This window comes from Sitophilus oryzae, unplaced genomic scaffold (genome assembly GCF_002938485.1).
Source record: "Sitophilus oryzae breed Bouriz unplaced genomic scaffold, Soryzae_2.0 scaffold_576_pilon_pilon, whole genome shotgun sequence".
In the NCBI taxonomy this organism is placed as follows: domain Eukaryota; kingdom Metazoa; phylum Arthropoda; class Insecta; order Coleoptera; family Curculionidae; genus Sitophilus; species Sitophilus oryzae.
This window is the reverse complement of record NW_022147169.1, coordinates 398,646-416,320: the sequence shown is the minus strand read 5'-3', so window position 1 is coordinate 416,320 and position 17,675 is coordinate 398,646. Positions and strand designations below refer to the sequence as shown.

Genomic DNA, 17,675 nt, shown 5'->3' with positions numbered 1-17,675 from the left:
GTAACATTCGTCAGGTCTGTCCTCGGCTTTAGGCAATTGAATTTTTAAAATTTGTCATTATAACTTTAGTTTACATTTTTATGTATTGTATCGCCGAACCAGACTATATTTATGTATTATACCGTTGATTGAAGGAATTAGGAAGATACGCAACCTAATGGGCGAATTCGTGACAAGGCTGATTTGATTTCCCCTTAACGTCTCAATTGCTGTACGGTGGTGCCACCAATCGTTCTGCGGCCAACACATAAAACATTTATTTTCTCTCAATGACTAAAGAATACAAGGACATGTAAGGCCGTTATACGGGCTGCAGCAGAATTTGTGATTTTAGACGCCATTTTTTGGTTGTAACAAATTAGTCGTCAGCTGGCCATGAGCGAAAATTTTATCGATTTTTAATAGTTTGTGCGTAGTGAACTTTGTATAAACTTTTTACAATGGTGATTAGTTGTTCAGCCTTTCAAGTGTAAAAGCCGCAGCTATAAGAAAGAGCCAGGTTACGTTTTATAGGTAAATAAACAGTCCACTCCACCTTTTTAGCGCTTTCTTAGTTTTCTTATTGAATTCGATAATTATTTTTCTGATCTTATATGTACTTGATATATATGTGCTGTAGTCAAAACATTTATCAAAAATATAAATATCTTTTCAAGTAGCTAAGTTAAAATAAATATGTGCCAGAGCACTGTTTGGTGGTATGGCAACAATTTGGTCTCGGGTGTTATTAGTCCTTGTAGTCTTTAGTCACTGTTTTTTCTAATTCGTGGAACTGAAAACGACAGTGTTGCCATATTAAAATGTGTACCTAATATCTGTAATACGTTTGACGAAAATGTCATTGGATTAAAAATCCGCGTTTATGTATTGAACATTTATTCGTGTTAAACATAGAATAAACAACAAAAATATAAATTCTTCTATAGGTACTGAATATTTCGTATGATCGAAAAAAGTCGTTTAGTTGGCTTGGAAATGACGATGATTAACATTTACCATAGTATCTTACATATGAAATAACAGCGATCTTCATTTCCAAGCCAAATTTGACTCTTCTTTGTTTAATCATATAATATAATATTAAATTGTTTAACGATAAAAAAAATCCGTATTATTAACGTACTGCACCCAAAATCTGTAAATCAACGGATTAATCCGTAGTTTTCGCAGCACTGTCTCCTGCCATTCACTCTGTCGACTGAAAGCAGAACTACTGTACAGTTTTCTTTTTACGCTGCGCTGTAAACGACTATCAGCGCTCAGCGGCGCTGAGTTAAACTAAATATCGGACAGGCTGACGGGATATGTTTTGTGCCACGAGATCGCCCATAAGGTTGCGCGTCTTTTTATTTTTTCAATCAACAATTATACCTTTATTCCATAGACACCATCGATTAGGTGGAGTTCGAAGAGCACGTACGATCCGTATGGAGGAGCCATGTGGATTTCAACTCCAAGTGTCAATAACATATTGGCTACGTTCAGTTCGTGAGCGGAGTATATAAACATTTTTCTGGTTGAAGGATCGATGGTGCCGTTAATTTTGTCTTCAGTGTCGGAGAGAATTTTCTTCAATAGGAAACCTGGAAAGAAGCGAAAATATAATTTAAAAACAATCGGATATTCCTCATACCTGGATAGTTTTATCATTGATATTTCCTTTGCTCTTCTATTTTCTGTAGCCACCTTGTAGAAGTTAAAATGTTTTCCTGAAATACATCCCTTTTTCCTGAAGCTCACCCCTATAACTTTCTTATTTTTTCAGATAAAAAACGAGAATTTCGTACGTTAGTATATGACATAAATTAAGGTTGATTGACGTATTCTGTTGTTTTTGGCCACTTCCTGTTTCACCGGAAATGGCTACAACTTTTAATTTTTAAATAGCCCCCTTGGTATTTTTTTACTTTATTCGATAGAAAATGACACTCTGAATGGAATGACATATCATATGTCAACTTTTGACATAATCGCTTAAAAACAAATTGAATTTTAAATTTCAATCTAGAGTGCCATGGCTGTGTTAAAAACACTAATTTTTAATCAAGGAGCCTTGAAAAAATAGATTTGATGGTCTAATGTTTTTGGTGTCCTGTCTTGGCCGGTTAAAAGATGCCCAAATCGTATTTTTAATCATATCTCAATTTTTTCAAATAGAACGAGGGTGGCTCATTAGCATATTTGGAAAAAACATTTTTTACGAATACGACACACTTGGTATATCGAGTCAAATTGTCGTTATGAACTGCATGTTACAATTTCAAATAACCCATATGCGAAAATGTCAAAAGTTGACATATGATATGTCATACTGTTCAGGGTGTCATTTTCTATCGAATAAAGTAAAAAAAAATACCGAAGGTACTATTTTTTGTGCTATTTTTTGAAGGTGCAACTTTTTCATAGGCACCCTTCTAACGTCATGCACAGAATAAAAATAACTATAATTTGACATATAAATGATCAAAAAAATTTATGAGCGTAATGTCGTCTCCAAATTAGTTATTATTATTATCCAATTAATCATTGTTGCGGCAACTTTTCACAGGTACTTTGTTCTTGTTAAAAGTGTATTCTCCTATTCATAATTATATGTAAAAATTTGGTTTTGATTACAAATGTGATCATCTTTAACATAAACATTAATAAACGCTACAGAATTTTCTTCTGGCAAATTACTACTCGCTATTTTAAAATACCACTTGAACACAAGTTAAATCGTAGTCAATCAAGTTGAGTTTAGACGGTCATATTACATTTTAATCAAACATTCTGAGCATATACTTATACAGACTGTTTGATTAAAATTGATTGTTTACCTGCTGCAATTTTCCTTAATGCTGTTGTGTTGGTGTAGACGTAATACAGGTCTATCGTAGCCGACAGTAGAGGATCAGGATATATGAGAGACGTCCAGTCTTCTAAGTCATAACCAACGTCTTCCTGTAAATAGAATAAAATAGAATAACAATGGCAAATTCAAAATTTGTTTTCGAAAACGTTTGATTTGGCGATAAGAAAAAATATATACAGGGTGTCCCAATATTTTATGGACATAGAACTATTACGTCTTTAGAATCAAAATAAGTTAATTGCACACAATTATGCCTCTACAGGGTGGCGTCTCTCATACGCCGCCGGAGCTCCAAGAAGAACGGTCATATCGAAATGAAATTTTGGCAGCATATGCACACTGCATTCACCAACTAACAGAATCATATCAATTCTCTCTGATATAGGATAAGTTTGCATTTTCGGCAAATTTCTGAGAAATTTTTTTGTTTTAACTGACACAAAATGATATATCACAGCCACCCCTAAATTTTAGGATTTTATCAAATAATAAAGATCTACTCAGATCAAATCATGTAAATGAAAATATCTAGGAAAGTCTCTGTTTGAGGGGGACCTTAATAGTATTTTGAAGAGATATGAATTCTCCATTGAATAATGTACTGGGTGTTCCATTTAAAATAAAAGAGTAACATGCTTTTAAAGGTGACCAATGCTCAATATTATTTTTGTCTCACCCTGTATAACTTTTTGGATCAAGTTTTAATTTGATTTAAAGATCAATAGTTAATTTAACTACATAGTAGGCTATACCGGGTAAATTCCAATTTAATTTCTAGAAAATGTTAAATATGTCAAAAACCTCACATTTTAGTCATATACTTCTCTTATAAAACTCACGTTTATTTTTCTGCCAGAATCCGAAAATCAATTAATATATAGGGTGTTCCATTACAAAAAACACAATTTTGATATGTAACTTTTTTTGGTGACACCCTGTAGAACTCTCTATATTTTTAGAAAGTGCTCTGAATTAACCTACATATGCTCACAAAATTTCATTTCAATAATAACTGTCGTTCTCTTTGGAGCCTCTACGGCGTATGAGAGGCGCCACCATGTACGGGGCGTTTTTTTACACAAGTGACAAAAAATGTAGTAAATACAGAGATTATCGTTAAAGAACCACTACAGCTATAATTTAGAATTATTTTCGTATGGTACATAGTGCCCCAAACAAATAAAAATATTTTTCGAAATGAAATATATTATTTCCGAGATTATTTCTATACGTACTTGAGCATAGAATCCAAAATACATTCCAAAAGCTGCTGATAAACTTCCACTTTCATCCGTATAAGCTTCCATGATGGCAAACAATTTTTTGTATCTCGTTGATATATATTCTGATATCTCTGTACTGTTGAGTACTTCCTGGTAGAGAGTTCTGAAGTTTGAACACGCACTTGTGCCTTGCAGTTCCTAAAAAATTAGATGTATCAGAAATTGTTTTGTTCAAAGTAGGTCGTATCAAAAAAGTGATACAATTATTATTATTATTACTTAACGTTAATTTTGATTCTAAGAATACACTGATTTTATAATTAAAAATCTGGTTGTTCTATTATTACTGTCCAGTTTAAATAAATCACCATAAATCCGAATTGTTTTTGAAAGTTACCTTATCTGAACTGTAGTAATTGTAGGGAATTGGTAACCAATACAAGGAGGACCAAATTTGGCTTCCTCTTGCGGGATACAAGGCTGCCAACATGGCTTGAGCGGACATCTTCGTTCTATTTACGTTGGTACTTCTGATGTCCAAATAATTGATGTTCCAGCTTGATGTGAGGAAATCGTCGAATCTTGTACGTAGTTCGGCCCCCATGTTGTATTCTGTCAGTTTCCCAGTCTATAAGTTATACAGTATTATTAAAATTTGATATAATCCGTTGAGGAATTATTGGTTTTTCTATAAAGTAATAAATAATAGGCAATGAGAGAGAGAGAGAGAGAGAACACTTTTTTGTGGAAATTTCTGAAATCGACAACGGATGGAGTTCCTTCAATATTATGTAAGAGCGTTGCCTTGTTAGCCAGTTTGTTAGAGTGTCCAGGAATCCACATAAAGTTATAGTAACATTGTAGTTTCTTTCAGTAAGTTTATATACTAGATCTCGAATGCTGCAGGTTAGAGAGTTTTTGGATTTTAAAGAAGCAATACTGTTGAGAGAACTAAGTGAATCAGATAGTATTAATGCTTCAATCGGTGGCATGCTCTGAATTTGGATAAGAGCCTGATAAATAGCTGTGAGTTCGGCTGTTAAAATGCCAGAGAAATTAGGTAATCTGATTTTTTTTATTAGCAACCGGGCTGTAAAAAGCACAGCCAACACCTTGGTTAGATTTCGAGTCATCTGTGTAAAAACAAATAGTCACGATGTTTTTCGTCTAAGATTTAGTGATGGGCAAAACTGTTATTTTTAGATAACAGTTGAAACTGTTATAGTTATTTATAAAAAACAGCTTAAAATAACAGCTTAAAAATAACAGGTTTCTTTATTTTATTGCTAAATATCTGAAAGAGTATGAGGCGGTCACCGCCAGGCGTATTAACGCAGTTGCAAGTTGCAACAATGACATGCTCGGTGGTAGTATTTCCAGGGTGTCAAAACATTTCTAAATATCGATTGTTATCTAAAATACCTCTCTAAAAACGGTCGTTGTTTTCAAATAAGCGCTGTTTACAAATTGCAATATAAAAAAGCCAAAATTCCGCCACTGGTCTATACGTATACATTCCGATCTACCTACGCCTTGCCCCTCGATCCGCGTAGATCCTAATTGCGTAGCAGTGTACAGCGTACATCTCACTCGACGTGCGAGAAGCTCTTAGTTATAATTTTACCATTTGCGGTCAAAAAATAGCAATATAAGAAAATGTGTAGTATATTCTTCATAAGTAAACCAACTACACACTAGAGTTCGAATTAATTTCGACACTTAAACTAGCGTGTACCCGCGACTTCGTTCGCGTCGAATTAATAATTTGTAATGGTGATGATAAAGCAAAGCAAGAGTTTCTATTAACATACAAACTGGATAAAATTTTCTCACATTTGCCAAAAATAAGCTTTAAACGTCGAGTAGTTTAAACAGAATCGTGGTTAATCAATTACTCAACTTTTTGAAACACCCTGTATGATTTTTTAAAAAATTTCAAAATATGTAAAAAAACAAAATAAATTATGCGTGTCCAAGCGTTTTCCAGAAAGACTAACCGTTTTTTAAATAACAAATATTGTAATATTTGAGGGGCGTTTTCACCCTCTTGGGATTTGAGATTCGAGAAACCCCTCCTTATCGAACCTCAACCCCACAGTCAATCCGTTTGCCAAAAATCAGCTTTAAACGTCAAGCAGTTTAAGCAGAATCGTGATTACTCAATGGTCATATTTTATGAAACACCCTGTATATATTTTAAAAAAATCTTAAAATATGTAAAACAACGAAATAAAATATACGTGTTTAAGAGTTATTCCGAAAAACTCACCGGTTTTTAAATAAAAAATATTCTAATATTTGAGGGTGGTTTCACCCCCTTAGAATTCAGGTTTCGAAAAATCCCTTCTTATCGAACCTCTACATCCTAAAGTCAATCCGTTTTCCAAAAATCAGCTTTTTACGTCAAGGGCTTTAAGCAGGATCGTGATTAATCAATGACCAGATTTTTCAAAACACCCTGTATACATTTTTAAAAAATCTTAAAATATTATTCTGAAAATTTTTCATTGAAACATACAGCACCATAATATCTCGACCTCCGCCCGTTATGCTCGTAACAGGTTGAAAAACAATGTATCTAAAACAACTGATGCGTTATTCTCCAACCTGTTTCGAACTTCCATCGACAATCAACCGATGCAGCAGCGTTCCTTTCCCACTCCTGTTATCTCGACCGCCAGGCGTTATGCCCGCAACTGTTTCAAAAAACCTGCTTCTTTTATATCCTATTATTTTTAAGCTGTTGTAAGCCTAATACGACCGTCGACGGCATCGACCGAAGCAGCTACGTTCGCCGTAGCGCATTCCCCACTCCGTTGTCCGTTGTCTCGCCGCCTGTATCGATGGTTGACGAAATAACATTTTTCCATCCATACTAGTTGTTTTTTGGAATTGCTTCGAGCAGCATAGAATTTCGTGGCGGTGCAGAGTGCCGACTTCGTTTTTCGTTTCACGAGCGGCCGATCTCTACGTGTCGTTATTTTATATCTGTTATTTTTTAGAAGTAGTAACGGTTGCGTTATGTTATTTCTAAATAATTGTTATAAAATAACAGGTAGTTAAATAACAACCCATCATTACTAAGATTTGTATTAGACTATAGTTTTGTAAAGATATCTGGATGTTTCAGATTTCTTAAATTTACAAAGTTCCATATTAACTGAAATAGGATCCTTCCATGGAGGAGGCAGTGTGTCGGAAAAAGTGGATACAGGATATTAGGAATGTTTTGTTGGGAGGAAAATAGGTGGTATCTTATATTAATGGGGCGTTGGTATTTTAGATGAACAGTATAGGTTTCACTAAGTCGAAGAACTTGCCACAGTCAGTCAAAAAAGGCTTTGACTTAATGGATATTCCATAATTAAGAGTATGGAGAATTCTCCAATGATACAAGGAAGAATATCCAGATAAGGCATAAAGACTCTCCACCGGTGTGGTGCGAAAGGCACAAAATAGACAATAAGATCATCTACGTACATTTGTTAGTTGTCCATATCCTTCAGGATAGTAACTTTCATTGTAGTAGGGGTTGTCAGCGTAGATTCCATCAGTTGGATTTCTATTTCCATGTCTGAAAAGCTGCGAAAAAATAAAAACAGAATAGTATTAATACAAGTACCTAGAGATAGATATCTACACTTCACTGGCACGAAACTTTTGATGTATTTTAATGTTTCATATATCATGTACTAATAGATTGATTTTGATGATCTTTTAAGCATTTCTAGCTAAATTATTTTACTTTTTAGTGTCTCTTTCTAAATTAAAAATGAAAGTTTTCATCGGTCAATTATACGAGGGATAACAAAATGTTGATATTTTGGTGAAATTTTGAAACTCCCTGTAGAATATGTTAAGACAGCATGACAAGACGTTAACAATGATGTTACCACAATAGGCACCAAAATCATCTCGTTGTATTAAAAAATTACACGAAAAAGTAACGATAATAAAAAAATTGCATATTGATCGTTATCTATCAATTTATTTCGCTCTTAAAAATTAACCAAAGCATATATTGAATATACACATTCATACATGAATCAAAAAACAGAATGCTCAGGACTTATGGTTCTAACCGTAAAATTATATTTTAGGAAAATTTACAGACAAAATTATTGCACAGGGTGTTTTAAAGTTCGGGTAATAAACAATTCCTAGATTAACCCTGTATAACATTCCAAATATTAAAGTTTATAAAAAGCTGAGTTTACGAATTAAAGTTGAGATAATTATATACAACTTGCAAAAAATTCATGAGAATAAGGTTAAAAATATCAAAAATATAACACTTTAAAAATTTGGCCAAAATTTTCTACGTTGCGTTTTTTTTGCATCTGAGTGTATATTGAACTTTAAAACACATCATCATTTCAAGGTGCCCGTTTTTCGTACCGGTCGCGGTGAGTGTATATTGAAAAATTTAGTGTCCGTTTTTTGTGCTGGCTAGTGTAGGTATTTAATATATTTAAAAAAACATGTAGAAATAATTTGTTTAAATTAGTTAAATCTATTGAGGCAATTAAAAGAATAATTAAATGCAATGATTGATTCAATAATTACATTTAAATTTATTCAAAGATAATAACGACTATACTAAGGGCTGGCAAAGGTTATTTCTTGGTCGAGATTTCCGGCCGTATGTAAGAAGAGTACAATGCGTTTATAATGTACTGAACAAAGAGAGAACAGTAAACACGTTGCCAAACGTATGAAATAAACCGAGGGACTGTGCACATTGCTAAGAAACGTGGAAGGGGATATAGCAGAGTGGCAGATTTGTAGCAGTCGACCGGTCAACCCATTCAGTACTACTGTCAGTACTTAAAGTTTTAGGGAAAGGTGTATAATCATGCGTTCAGCTTCACGGTTAATTATTTATTGACGAATAATTGTATTTTTTTCTATAGCTTGAAAATTTTTAAGTGCAAGTTAGAAAAACTTGCATTTTTGGTAAAAATGAGGGGAATTGAGTTGGTGTTCGACAGTGGTCGCGCTATTAGAACTCTGAATTCAAAAATCGATATCCCGAAATCTATTAGAAATAATTGATTGTAGTTTTTTCAAAAACTTTCTTAACATTTCTGCTATATTTTCCTCGCAGACAGTATGTGAAAATCTTTATAAATAAGAAAGTTACACGATTGTTGAAAATTGCTATGCACTAAAAGTAAACGGATGGGTTGTTTAAAATTTTTGAATGAAAAAAAACAACCTTATCGAATTTTTCTTATTTATACATATTGTAAAAGATTCGATCTTCACAATAAAAAAAAGTTCAATATCTAAATTGGTTCTTAAGTTATGGCTTGTTATGTTTTAAAAAATTGAGTTTTTAAATTATTGGAATTTTAAAAATGTACACTCTAACGATATTCTTACAAATCCATTTCAGATGTTTAGAAACATATCTAATGATTTTATCCAGTTTGATAGGAAAAGGCGTACCGGCAACGCCGCAACAGCACACCGTCGCATTTCTCTCACTCCGACTTAATAAGATCCCTATGCGATTTACTTCCACACTTGTAAATACCGACCCAAAAGTAACAGTTGCCAGCACAGTATATTAAATAAACTTAATTTTCGGCAAAGTATTATTAATATACTCGTAAATATACTTAAATTTGTTATATTAATTTTCAAGTGTATTGGAACAGGATTGGGACCAAATATATTATTTGTTAGATTTATGTTTTTAATTTTGCGTTTAAATTCATTTGCAAATTTGTATAAGATTTGAATAACCTATTATTTTTTTATAATTATACCAAAGAATATTATATATATTCTGGGTTATACAAAATACCTGATAAGCATAAAAAAACACAATTTTAGAATTTGAAGTAGATACCAATAACATATTTAATATTATTCTGTATTCCGTTGCAAAACCAGGCGAACCAAACCGGTAAACTATGGTCAAGAGCGGTTCCTGAAAAACGTCGGTTTGATACGGAACGGTTTGATAAAATACTGGAAGCGTCAAATGTTGACGTTTTCTAAATTTCAATACCTCTATTATAAAATTCATCTTTTATGCATTTTTAATGTATCTATTCTCTGTTTTTACGTTTGCTTCTTCTTTTCAATGGAGTTTAATATTGAAAAGTACTATATTAAAAAACTGTTAAACTCGTTAGACAGCTCAAATGAAGATTTGCAGGTCCAATATTAAAACAGATCAATAATAAATAAACAAATCTAATCAATATTTATATTTTTATAGCTTACAAAATATTCACGATTACTTGTTGTCTTGTTTTTCATGTTTTCTTTAAATGTTCCTGACTTTAAGAAACTGGTCCTAAAGTCCTAAAAAGTTATTCTATTTAGTTAATAAAATTTATTTACCTTTACTCCTACCTCCATTGCTTTTGGATGTAAATACAAAATATTACAAACTTTAGAAATTAAATGAGAATTTCACTCGAACGTCCAATATTTGCTTGATTTCCGTCACATAAATGACATTGATTGACAAACAAAACCAGATAAACCAACCTTGTCGTGCTGGGTAGTTTGGTGACAGTTACAACCGAATTTTTCAGAAACCGTGTTCCGTAATAAGAAAACTTTCAGGAAACCGAAAGAAACGGAACATAAAACCATAACCAAAGTAAGCAACGGAATACACCCTCGGACAACAATGACATTTTATATGTCATCGGTAGATACAATTTTTTTAGTGCAAATAAAATAAATTAAGATTTTTTTATCTAAACTTACCACGTGAGCCAGTTGTAAAGTGCTTGTGTCATAAGACGACTCTGCTAACGAGACTACGGAAATGAGGAAAGCTACGAAAACAACCCTGGAACTGAACATCTTGGCGAATGTTAATTTCTCTGAAATCTGGACGTCTTTTATACCATACTTTTCATTATTTGGATTGCTATCAATAATAAACGGCATACATAAAAGGTTTATGGAATGTTGATCTATCTCTGCATTCCGGAAGGATTAAGATGAAATTTTTGAAAACGTGATGTTTCAGAATCTACACGTGATTTCTAATATAAAATATTTATTGTTTTATGTTTTTGCAATTACTCACAAAAAACTAGTTACACAAATTAAATCCGATTTTATCTAGAAATGTTTATTTTTGATACTGATATGAATTATTTTTCGTGTCGTAAATTGGGATCGGTATCGGGGTGTCATAAAAATACTTTTTATATTGTTGTGTTACTTTGTCATATCGCCATGAATGTGAATAGATTATTGTCTATTCTATAATACAGCAACTCTATGGAGGTCATTCTAGACCTAACATAGGGTTGCCAACTTTCAATAAAAAATTGACAACGGGAGGGTAAAAAACAGGCACAAGCGAATATTTTTTGAAACCTCGCCTAAATGTCTAGAATCTACCAAAAAGTTATGCCAACGGTATGCGATTGATGATCTTTTTTACTTTCTTAAAAATATTTTTACTTAAAACTTATTAAAATAAAACAAACCATTTCAAACAAAACTTTTTTTTCAAAACATAAGCAACAGTAAGTAAACGTTAAATAGTTAAACATGTGTATGCCTTGCACAAATATTTCTTCTTCTTCTTTTAGAATGCGTATCGCCTGTTTAGTTCCGGTTTCCTCCTCGTCTAAGCAACTCTTGCGAGGTTGACTGCCAGCTGTCTTGCCAACGTTTAGATGGTCGTCCAGTAGGTCTTCTGCCATGGGGTACGTTGTTGCGAATTATTATGGCCATTCTGTCGGGGCCCATTCTATTAACATGCTGGTTCCATTCTCTTCTTCTCTGCCTTATCCATCTGACAACGTCGTTCGTTTGGCACTTTTCTCTTATATCTACATTTCTCTGTCTGTCCCTCAATGTGTATCCAGTTATCATTCTTAAGGTCTTCATTTCAGGAGTTCGTAGGATTCTCTTTGTTACTGATGTTTTAGCTCTGGTTTCCGCACCATATGTCATCACTGGTCGTATGCAGGTTTTGTATATTCTTGACTTACATTCTGTACTCAAATGTTTGTTTTTCCATATGGGATATTTAAGATGTCCTGATATTGCGGCAGCTTTATTGGCTTGTTTTCTTACTTCTTCTTCCCGGAATCCTGAGCTTGTAATTTTGTATCCGAGGTATTCGAATGACATTATCTGATCAATAGTTTTGTTTTTTATTACCAATTTGCACCGTAGAGGCTCCTTTGTAATGGTCATGCATTTGGTCTTATTTGTGGAAATTTGCATGTTAAGTTTTTCTGCCTGTCTGTTAAAAGCTTGTAGCATTCTTTGGAGGTCGTCCTCTAAAACTGCAATAAGTACTGCGTCATCGGCATAGCATAATATGTTTACTTTATGCATTCCCATTCGATATCCTAATCCAGTATTCTTGACGGTTTTTATTACTTGATCCATGATTGTGTTGAATAACAGAGGGCTGAGACTGTCGCCTTGGCGAATACCAGTTGTAGTTCGAAGATGCTGCGTTAAGGTAAAGTTTGTTCTTATTTGGGTTGTTGTGTTTGTGTTTAAGTCCTTGATAAGTTCTGTGAGTTCTTTCGAGACATTACTGCTTTCCAAGATGGTGATGATGTCTTTTAGTTGGACTCTATCAAAGACCTTTGTTAAATCTATAAAACATAGGTAGGCTGGAGAGTTATATTCTAAGGATTTTTCAACTTGCCTGAGTATGAATAGTGCATCGGTAGTTGATCGGTTTCTTCGGAATCCTTGTTGTTCCTCGCTTATTGGCACTATTGAGGTTTTTTAATAAAAAAATAATAAATATTCATAATTATTTCTTCATTTTCTTTTCTGTACAAATGAGTGGGAGTATAGCGAAATACACAGATTAATTTTTAAAGCATTGTGGCGATAGACGAATATTTTTTAGATGTTGAGTTTGGTATTTAAAAAAGAGGACATTTTCAATACAAGAGAAAAAAAAAGAGGACAGTGAGATAAAAAAGAGGATTGTCCTCTGAATTAGAGGACGGTTGGCAACTCTAATCTAACACCACTGCACATTGTCTTCGATAGTTATGCCAATGCGACAATGATTAGAATTGTACCGGGAGAATTTTCAAGTCAGGGTCTTGAAACACCCTCAAAAAGAAAATTCTACTCCTCCAACTCCCAGTGGATGACATACCAAGAATTTACAACTTTGAGAAACACCTCACTGTAGAGTTGAGTAACACATGCATGTTGGCAGAGAGAAACATTTTCTTAGCAGGTAAAAGCCCATACCATGTGTAGCGTGCTATACTGATGCTTCCTAAACCAAATCAGAACCATTCTCCGAACCAATGGACACACAAGCTTCAAGCAGCACTACAAGCGATCAACTGAGTAACGATCAATTCAAAGTTGGTCAAGGAATGCTTAGAGAAGCTGAGCAAATAATGTAAAGAAAATGAAGTCCTCTTACTTTGGGTGGCCGCTAACCAAGAGATAGAAGGCAATGAAAAAGCAAACGATCTAGCTAGAAAAGGAGATAACAATCTACTAACTGGGCCAGAGACGTTCTGCTTTCCAAGTGGAAACCATTTTAAAGCGGAATTCAAGAAGCTGGAAGACTCCATCCGTAATTTGGAATGGGAATCCTCCAATGGTCTAAGACACTCGAAGAAATTGCTTAGAAAAGACCGAGGAAAATCAAGGATTTTTCTTGATTTAAGTAAGTACAATCTTCGGATTGTATCCTCAACGGATACCTCAGTAGAATGAAGATAAGAAACGACGGCGAATTATGATTCTGTAGGGAAAATGGGGAAACATCAGAACAGCTCATCACTGAACGAGCCGAGACTACAACCATTCGTGCTATAAACTTTGGTACGTCTGATATCGGAGATGGAGAGCTAGCCTCTGTGAAGCTGTTTCAGATATTGGCTTTTGTCGAAGCCCTGTGACTGCATGATTTCTTATAACTCATAACGCATAGTTTTGTTATACCTCAAGAAAGGGGGACACACATTAGATCTATAAGGTAGCGGTGATTAACCCCCTTCCTAATCATTCTACATTTTTCTTCTTGTTGATGTCTGAATGATAAACATTCAGTTTGTCATTCAGACATATCAAACAATATTTTTGTCAGTAGAAACTGTGGATTTGTTTATGGAAATCCAACGCACATGGGATAGTATTTAAATTCTCAATCGAAATATTCCCAAATAAGCTAAACAGGAATAGACAAGACGTTATGGTTATCGAGCAAACATCATTATGCAGTGACCAAGCATTTATTTATGCTGAACTAAATAATATTAAAATCGATTTGCTTAAGAGCGGCTACTTTGACAAGTCATTCGACAAGATTATATTGAACTGCAAAACAGACTTATTCTCATTGGAGCGCCAACCTGATGATTCCATATTTGAAATAAAAATAAAATATCAAGCCAATAGTATATAATATTAAAATTGTTTTTAAGCTTGGAACTACTCTAAAGAAGGTACAATCGTACAAAATTACTGATCACTGGAGACTTTAACGCCAAACATGAAGTTTGGGGAGGAAATCGCACTGAAAGAAGAGGCAGGGAAGTACTGGAATGGTGCGAGATCAATAACCTAACCGTACTAAACGACGGAATTTACCCAACCTTGGTCAGAACATCTGGCACATCGTATATTGATCTGTCAATAGTATGCGATGGATTACTGCAGATGAAACCCATATGGCAAGTCCTTGAAAATCCGGATATAACAGAGCACAAGTTTATTTTTACCGAAATACCATCAGATAACTCGCAAGGAAAAAAATTCAGGTATAAATACGGAGAAATTAATAAGGTTAAGCTTAGTGAAGCATTCAAATATAGCATACCGGGCAAGTCACCAACTATGTCAGCTTACAAAATGGCAAAAATAATTCGCGCAGCATACCATAAAAGTACTCCGACTGTCCGTTGTGATGAAGACTTCCAGATGCCGTACTGGTGGAACGAAGATATCCAAACAAACATTTTAGAAGTAAAAAAAAGAGAAGAAGGTTTCAACGAGAAACAAGAAACGATGATCTTCGCGAGCTCTATAAATGTACATACAAAGAAGCAAAGCAGGATCTGTCTCAAAAGGTCAGAATTGCAAAAATAAGTTCATGGGAAAAACTTTGCGATGACTTACAAGAAAATGTTTACGGTCAAGCATACAAGATAATAAGATCCCAGCTGAAAAAAATGCCACCCAGAGTTCAAATGGACCCAGAAGAAAAAATCAAACAGTTTAAGGCTATATTTGTATATGAGAGGTGGTCTCAATGAGACCTGGTCTCAACCAAATAATATACAAACTGTGATAAGAGAATGTGGTATTTTTTGTGATTCAGATATAATAAATGCTGCCAAAGATATAAAAATTAACAAATCTCCGGGCTGTGATAATTTGCCACCAAATGTGATAAAAACGCTAATATTGGACAATGTAGAATATTTTAGAACATTTTTCAATAACTTTCTTCAGAGAAATGAATTCCCTAAAGAATGGAAGAAATCCAAATTAACTCTAATAGAGAAACCCCGGAAGCACCTAAATGATCCACCAAAATATCGTCCGATTTGCCTCATTGATGTAATCGGGAAAGTCTATGAGAAACTCATCAATACGCGACTCTTGGAAGAAATTAGGAAGAAACGAAAGGTATGCATCCAAACCAGTATGGATTTGTAAAGGGGAAATCTACCACACATGCAATGAAGAAGATATCGGATATCGTGAAAAGAAAAGCCACTTGGCATAATGCTTTGATTTTAGTCGACGTTAAAAATGCATTTAATTGCGCGTCAGGGGAAACAATTATTAAAGAACTTAGAAGATGTGCAGAGGGCATAAGTGGCTATTTGGTGAACATAATAAGAAGCTATCTTGATAATAGATTTATAGTTCTCAATAAAGAAGATGAAAGAGAAGTATTCGGTGGCGTCCCACAGGGCTCGTTGCTGGGGCCAACTCTGTGGAACATATTATACGACAGTGTCATGGAGCTTACTGTACCAGGTGGGACAGAGTTGATCTGTTACGCCGATGATCTTGCTGTGATAATAACAAAAAAAACTAAAAGAAACAAAAAAATAAACGATCTCGACCTAATGCAGACTGTGGATGATACACTAAAGATCATAGCCAGATGGATGCGTGAGCACAGACTCGAAATAGCTGTGGAAAAAACAGAGGCGATTTTACTGAGCCGCAAGAGAAAAGTTGACCATATAAGGTTTAATTTTAAGGATATAATAATAAATCCAGTAAAGCAAGCCAAATCCAATTTCTTGGATTCCACATAGACCGTGCACTCACGATGGGCCTGCACATCAAGGAGGTGTGTCTGAAATCACAACGAACTGCTAAAGCGTTGTCCGCAATACTTCCAAATGTTCGGGGCCCAACACCAGCAAAGAGAAGAGTGTTAGCATATGCGTGCCAGAATATTATTATGTATGGGGCACCTGTGTGGAACGAAGCAACCAATATGCACGTAAATAAAAAAAGACTTGAAGGTGCACAGAGAGTCATGGCTTTGAGGGTCTGCTCGGCGTATCGGACTACTTCAACTGAGGCAGCCTTGGTGATATCGGGTCTGGTGCCCCTGCATCTTCTCTCAAGAGAAAGAGAACGACTTTTTCTCAAGGGTGAAGTACAAACTAGGCCAAGCAGAGAGATGGAGAGAAACCGCAAAGTGCAGCAGTGGCAGGCAGAATGGGAAGTATCGCAAAAAGGAAGATGGACATATAAGCTTATACCAAATATAAATATGTGGATTAAAAGAAAGCATGGAGAGATAAACTTCTATATTACTCAAATATTGAGTGGTCACGGAAATTTTTGGAGTTACCTGAGTAAAATTGGAAAGAGGGAAGTCGCGGAATGCCGATACTGTGCTGAACCCAATGATACTCCAGAACACACAATGTTTGCTTCTCCAAGATGGGAACAGGAAAGATGTGAGGCACGCATGACGATTGGTGGCAACATCTCCGCAGATACCTTCTTAAAATCGTTAACAGAAAGAAGAGAAAACTTTGAAGCCATCTCAAAACTGGCCCAAAATATACTAGAGGCAAAATACAGCGAAGAGCAGGGGTAATGAAAAAAAAGGAACAGTTCGGCGTCTACTTGAGGAGATGCGTCCAGCGGATCTAGGTAGACGTGGCAGGAGCGAGGGGGTGATGTTTAGTGGGTAGTGTCCTCCAGACAGCTTAAGGAGAGATTGAGCCCCACACTCCGTACGTAAAGGTATTTTACACCTCCAAAAAAAAAGGTCTTATCAAAAACGAGAAATCAATCAATAAGAAACTTGCGCACATAGCAAACACGCAATTTTTTTAAATTATATCCATAAAAACAAGGATGGTAACCAAGTGTTTAAGGTCCAATATGGTTATTTTATCATTGCATTATTATAATAATTAACCATTAAAATTATAATCTTGGAGTTTTATAGGAAAGGTAGTTACAATTTGTCCAACAAATACCAACAACTCTTACTAAATATTTGATATTTAGTAAGAGTTACTGAATATCAAATATTTATTTGTTAAGCACTGTTATTTTAACACAAAATTAGATTGTATCTTTTTATTTCATTTCAGTCATCTGCCAAAACTATTCCATTTCTCGCTGGA

At 34.6% G+C, this 17,675-nt stretch overlaps 1 protein-coding gene across 1 annotated transcript in view; it reads right to left on the bottom strand.

The window, feature by feature from the left end:
- Positions 1-17,675, bottom strand: part of LOC115887505 — a 32,643-nt gene that overhangs the window by 7,544 nt on the left and 7,424 nt on the right. The window contains exons 9-15 of the mRNA XM_030906970.1: positions 16,886-17,037; positions 10,810-11,043; positions 7,558-7,659; positions 4,475-4,705; positions 4,090-4,275; positions 2,820-2,943; positions 1,372-1,583 (exon numbers count right to left, since the gene is read on the bottom strand). Coding sequence (XP_030762830.1) covers positions 1,372-1,583; positions 2,820-2,943; positions 4,090-4,275; positions 4,475-4,705; positions 7,558-7,659; positions 10,810-11,043; positions 16,886-17,037 — 1,241 coding nt within the window. The remainder of the gene's footprint in view (positions 1-1,371; positions 1,584-2,819; positions 2,944-4,089; positions 4,276-4,474; positions 4,706-7,557; positions 7,660-10,809; positions 11,044-16,885; positions 17,038-17,675) is intronic.